The sequence below is a fragment of the Molothrus aeneus genome, chromosome 1 (genome assembly GCF_037042795.1).
Source record: "Molothrus aeneus isolate 106 chromosome 1, BPBGC_Maene_1.0, whole genome shotgun sequence".
NCBI lineage: Eukaryota > Metazoa > Chordata > Aves > Passeriformes > Icteridae > Molothrus > Molothrus aeneus.
This window is the reverse complement of record NC_089646.1, coordinates 98,352,099-98,358,489: the sequence shown is the minus strand read 5'-3', so window position 1 is coordinate 98,358,489 and position 6,391 is coordinate 98,352,099. Positions and strand designations below refer to the sequence as shown.

General features: G+C 34.8%; 1 protein-coding gene across 3 annotated transcripts in view; it reads right to left on the bottom strand.

The window, feature by feature from the left end:
• Nucleotides 1-223: 223 nt before the first annotated feature.
• The window catches only part of LOC136563691 (cadherin-19-like), a 112,566-nt gene continuing 106,398 nt past the window's right edge, over nucleotides 224-6,391 (bottom strand). For all 3 annotated transcript variants that reach the window (XM_066561246.1, XM_066561238.1, XM_066561255.1), the window contains 2 exons: nucleotides 4,361-4,612; nucleotides 224-2,013 (listed from right to left, as the gene is read on the bottom strand). In XM_066561246.1, the coding sequence (XP_066417343.1) occupies nucleotides 1,520-2,013; nucleotides 4,361-4,612 (746 nt within the window). In that variant the 3' untranslated portion in view covers nucleotides 224-1,519. The remainder of the gene's footprint in view (nucleotides 2,014-4,360; nucleotides 4,613-6,391) is intronic.

The window sequence follows — 6,391 nt, the reverse complement described above, 5'->3', positions numbered from 1 at the left end:
AGGAATTTAAACAGCACTAGCACTTTTCCACTTAGCCTACATACCTTGGTTTTCTTCAGTAAATAGCAACTGTAGTAAACATTACAGAATTTGTTTGTTGGGGCTGGTTTATTTGTTTGCTTCTTCCTTGCAAAAGCTTTCCTGAATTTGTAATTCAGTTTCACTCACCTAAAATTTTACTTAGAAAAAGAAAGAAAAAAAAAAAGGAAAATTGAAAGAAACATGTTGCATAATTTGGTTTATTATGATGCCAGATTTTAGGTGATTGAATCAGTTGATTGCAGGATATTATTTCTGTAAGATGAGCCCTCAGTGAAAGAGAAGTGAGTAAAATAGAGAGGGGTTGTTTTTTTTCAGACAGACCATTTTGAAAACATTTGATGACCTCAGTTCCAAAATTGCTGCTGGGTAGTAGTTTCAGTAAAGAATTGTTCTGGGATAGCTATATATTTGTTATGGAATGGTTGGAAAAAAATACAGTGTAAAATGAATTTTGAAATCTTACTTGAGTCTTGCAGAATGATTCAGGATCATTTTCAAAGTGGATTAGCATTTAAAGCATTTTATTATCTTATTATCTAATGTCATACATAAAGTTTTATAACCATCAGTTTAGCATTTTAAAGATTCTTAATATTGTTATTATAAAACTGACTACTGCAGCTAATTTTATATTCCATAATAAAAAAATAAATCTGTGCTGGTAAATCAGTCATCCTTTAAACTCTTAATAAAAGGTAAAAATGCCTGTATTTGGACAGCATTTTGTACTAAGTGCAGTAATATATAATGTGGTCGATTGCAGTATTTAAGTTAAATATTGATTCTTTTTCCTATCTTATTTGCTAAATTAAGTATTGGTTTACACATTTTCCAATAGCTTCATTAAAAACTAAAATGGCAGCAAATACTTGCTGATGTCGTAATGTGCTTTAATTTTTCTCATAGGAAAAGACATTTGTTTTAGTTTTATCATCCTAAGAACAATAAATAGATGATCTTGTAAGCTTTTGACAATGGTATTAGAATATCTAGGGTCTACTTTTTCACAGAATTATATTTATATAATGAAGCATTATACAAATATGTGTGTTTAACTTTGGTTAATGTATATGTTCAACCGCAACAATATAAGTCTGTCAGCTTTGGAAACTGTTTAAAGCTTATGGATGACAGAATGTTTACAACATCCATTTATGGCTTCTATTCCTCCTTTTATCCTAGCAAGATCCAGATTTTCAACATCCAGAAGAGGATCTAGATATCCAAAGCAGCAAGGTTTGCATTTAAGCACTTAGATTTCCACAAGGTTTTCAAACTATAACCTCCATCCCTTCATGCAGTAACACCCCTGGTGTGTTTTATCCTTTCAAGAGGTTTCCACATCCAAAACTTTCCATATTAAATCCTTTGGACTTTTATTTCTCCTCTTTAATGTGGGATGACCTCCTTTTTAAAAATCCACAGTTGTGTTTGGTTGCTGAGACTTAGGAAAACAAAAGAACAATTCAGAAAGTGCCTAATCCTCCACAGTTCTGTGGGAAGAATACATGCCTGCAAGCTGCTTAAAGTGAGGTCCCCAGTCTGCAAGGTAGTCATAGCTCTGATCCATGTCTGAGGTGTTTGAACCCAATGAGCTAAGGGATCCTGCCAAGGAGCCAGTCCCCTCAAACGCGTAGGTCTGAAGTGAGTCATAGGGAGGAACGCTAGGATCCGTATTTGCTTCTTCGAGCTTTTCTGAAATGAATTGCCTGAAGATTGCGCTGTCTGGGCCAACCTGCAGAGACTGTCTGTAGAGGCTCTGGATTTCGGAGGCCATCTTCTTCCGAGGTTTGTGTGTTCGCATGACAGTGCGTGTCCTCAGTGCTGAAATATCAAAGGCTTCTGTGTCCTCCTCGCCCCCTCCTTCATCATCATAACTAACAATGTTCTCTCTGAATTCTTCCATCTTCTCTGAAAAGGGAGGCTTCTTCTGCTGCTGCTGCCTTATGGTTACAATTGCCAAAAAGAACACTGACAAAATAAAAAGAAAAGAGAAGGGACAAGAGAAAAAATTACGCAGAACTAGATCCTATGAATGTGCTTGGAAATATTTAAAAAATCGTTTCTTATCTTAGTATCAAGGCTGTTGAATAGTGAAGCTATCTTAACAAATTTATAGAGCTGTAATTTTTATGCATTTCATGGTTTTGAGATGAGCAATGGGTGTGTTGGAAAATGGCTACAAAGGGACTTATAAAAAAAGTGAATTAAATGGAGCAGTTCTTTTGGTAGATGCAAATTTGAAACTGACAGGTTATGTTTTTTGAAAGTGCTTTTTTTATCACATTCATTTTTTTATCACATTCACAGATATCCATTTCACATTCAGAATTTAAATTCTTAATCTCTATCAGTCTCTCTGATAAAAGCCCCATCAAGATCAAATGAAAAATGAGACAATGAGCAAGATATCCTCCTCACCTGGTTGAATCATTCAGTTCCACAGACTGTGCTGAATGGTGTTCAACTATTTCTGTTGTGCTGATTTTAAAATTTGAAGACTCACTAAATTCTGCGTCATTTTACTGTCAAGCCTATGAATCCAATGATCTTATTTCTTTAATATGTGAAAAGTTTCTTACATTTTCTGTTAAAGCATTATTTTTTAATCCCACATAATTTCATTTTAACTGAACAATCCCTTTGAATTAGTCTATGATTTTCAAAGAAATTAATTCTTTCACTTTTCACTATATCTTGCTGCAGTTCTATGTAACAAGTATTTTGTGGACTGTAATGTTTTTACTCAGAACATAAAAGGATACAACTATCAAGAAATATAGCATTTTACTTAAGAACTTGAGGAACCTGAAGCAGTTCTGTTTTCTGCCTAGAATAGTTTACAATATATATTCTATTTGCATGGGAGATACCAATACAAGACTTGAAAGCACGGAAAACAAGAATTTCTACTATGTATTCACAAAACAGGTGGTTTTCCAAATGCTTTGCCTGGTGAACTCTTCTGATGGTATACTTTCTACTTGAAAATTAAATTTCCAGATATAAATGGCAAACATTATATAGAGAACATGTTATTATTTAATTTTAAATAATTTCAAAAATACATTCAAAGAATTAAGGAATTTAAAATATATGTATTTGTAAAGAGTGTAGTAGATTAAGTTTTTTCTTCTTTTGGACTAATATATTTATCTATATTCCTGCTTTGACCTTGGTGATATGAATAGGTCCAGTAGATGCCATGGGTTTATTCGACCTGGAGAGAGAACTTTTCTGCAAGAACCCAAGAAATCATCGATTAATAATTCCCATGATGGCCTGGATAATGCAGCGGTACAATTTGCCTGAGCCATAGATCCTGAACTCAATAGCACAAAGTGAACCTATTCAGATACCCTGCAATCATCAAGCAAAACTTGAAATGCACACTGACCTGTAAGCTTAAAGTGACCAAAAGACATAAGGCAGATATCTAAGCTCAGATTTAAATAAGACAACTCTGGAGGTGCAGGCAAGCCTAGAAAAAACAAATTCATTGTATGTTCCCACATCTTCAATTGGAAGCCAGGGCATGGATGTAGGAAATATAATGCATCCCTGGGCTTTTCTATGGAGTCAAGAAATGGCTGGTGTCTAGAATGGCCAGCCTTGAGTTGTTGGTTTGGCTATGAATGCTGTTTGTCAGCTGTGCACGACCCTTTACAGAGGTACTAGAAAAACTTATGTGCATTTGAACCACTCTCAATCCCAGTTTTCACATCCACAAATTCCCAAATGTATTGGAGGTTAAGCTGGTGTCTCCAGAGAGGAAAAAGGAGATGTCCAACGTTTGGAGAAAATGGTGTCTAGAGATGAAACCTTAATTGGGAAAGAAACTCCCTGTGTCTGGAACTTTCTGGCTGATGTCAGATTCCCTGTTTCTTTTATTATTCATAATTGATCTCAGTTCTACATTTGCCATTCCTAAGGCAGAATAAGTAGGGTGCTACTTCTTTTAATATATTCCTACACTAGCAAATTTTCTTGAATAATGCTGTCTTCAGCTTTACTTGTGATCAATACAGACTTTGGGCTCTGAAATCTTTGTTATTTCACTGCCAGGAGAGTTAAGAGGACCATGACTCAACTACACCCAACTTTTAGGAAATTATGTTAGAATTCAAATTTTACTGAAAACTGGGGAAAGGAAGGGAGAAATTATAGTTAAGAAAACAGGAAAGAAATGAAACATTTGCCTTATTTCAATTTTTACCAATGGCTCAGAATTCCAGTCTTCAAGTGAAGGGTCCATCTTTGTTACTTAACCAACCCCTCTGTAATAGGAAGCAAAGTCATTTTTCTTACTTGTACTTACCTAGGAATATTAAGATGCAAGCCAAAACAGCAACTAAAGCCTCTGTGCTGAGGCCCAAGGAATACATGAAAGCTCCGTATCGGCAGTAGAAGGTGTTAACTTCAGTGTCACAGTCGCAGACAGTGACAGTGAGAGTATTTGTGCTCGTCAGCGGTGGGGTTCCATTATCCTGAATTAAGATTGGCAAGTAAAAAAAAAATTGCTCTTGCCTGCTGAAGCCACTTTTTCCTGTGAAAATTCCAGCTGTGTTATCTAGAAGATAAATTATTATGATGATATGCATATATGTATGTTGTAACCACAACAATAATATTTAGTGTTATCTGACCTGTTTAAAAGCAATCATACTCTGCAAAGCTACACATTAGCAAAAGTTAAAAACATAAAAGCAGGCACTGACATTTGGTGCATATTTTGTCAATTGTGAATAAATTGTATTTAGTTTTGATATATTTACTCCAGGGGCAATAATAAAATTTGACTGAGGAGCTCTGGTTTTAATGTTCAGAGCTATAGAAATTAACATCTTTTTCAGTACCTGGCACCTGCTTAGACTAATTAATTGGTTCTTAAAATGGTTCCATGTATCCAGCTGCTACCAAGCCAGAAGTTCACAGATAAAGTACAGACAGTTTGTCAATCAAAAAGGTTAAAAAGTATTTCTAGCAGCACATTGTGAAAACAGGTGGCAAGGGAAAGAAGAAAAAGCAAGAAAAAAGTCCACTAAAATGGTCTTTTATTTATTTCCCTGGCACAAAAAACTCAAGCTAGCTGGACTTTTACTGCCTAAAATAGCAAAAAAAATTAGATGCTTTCAATTTGCTTTGTATTTAAGTATGAGTGTTTAGAAATCTGTTCTGTAAAAAACACAGTAAACAGTTTAAATTCAGGTCCTGCTGCATATCAGTTAGAGTATGTAACTTAGATTGCTGCAAAACAAAATAGTCCTGTCTACATACATGTGTAATGAAAAGAGGAAAAAAGAATCTAGAAATATTTCTCTGTCAGAACTTTTTCGCATGGCAGAGTGAAAGACTGCACGTGTGTATATGTAGAAGTAGGGAAAAAAGGGTTTCTACCATTATTTGCACAATACATCTATACAAACAGTCTACTGAAGTTAATTCCCTCACATATAAGTTGTTCTAGGTTTCTATCACAGTTCAGAAAGTAACTCTGAGATAAAATACTAGAAATCTACAGTCTCTTTTTCTCTTCCTTAGGGCTATCAGAATTCAACCAGCCATTTCTGTTGGACGTAGCAGAAAGAGGCAGGATGATATCTTATTGCATCATATTTCAAAAAGTCTTTCTTTTCCCCATTAGTAACCATCAAAAGGAACTGAATGGTTTGCTTTGTGTGAGGCTCTGCTTGGGTTTTGGGCAGAAAGAGGAAAGGTGGGAAAGGCTCATGGCTTGTGCACAATTTGACCTTAATATAATGACTTATCTCTTCCTGGAGGGGAGTGAGAGATGAAGATGGGAACTGAAATTCTTATTGATACATTGACTAACTTTGACGATAATTGAGAAGTAGTTTTGCATTTAATGTATTTGGAGCTCCCCAAAAGTCATTTCCATTGATTTCCTCCCTTAGCCAGAGCATTCAAATAATTACCATGGTCAATAAGAACGATGTGCACTTTAGCTTAGTCTGACAAAATTTTATTTTGTAGTCTCAGCAGACTGACTATGAATGGTCACCTCCTTGAAATTCCATCAGTTATCACACCTGTGTTTTCATCTTAGTCTGTTTTTGCTTGATATTATATATTAGAAAATAACATTCCATTCCTAGTTATCTGTTTTTATAATGTTGGTCTTGCTGAATTAATGAAATAACAATCTTCTTATATCAATCTTCTGTTTCTAATGGTCTTATTTCTCAGGAAAATAATTTTAACAAGAAAGTTGGAAATGACCACCATATTCAGCATTAAGAAAATAATTTTTAAGAAATATCAGTGTATTTTTCATCTCAGCTGTTTTTTCTTTCCCTGAAATAAAACTGCCTTTTGCTGTTTATATTAT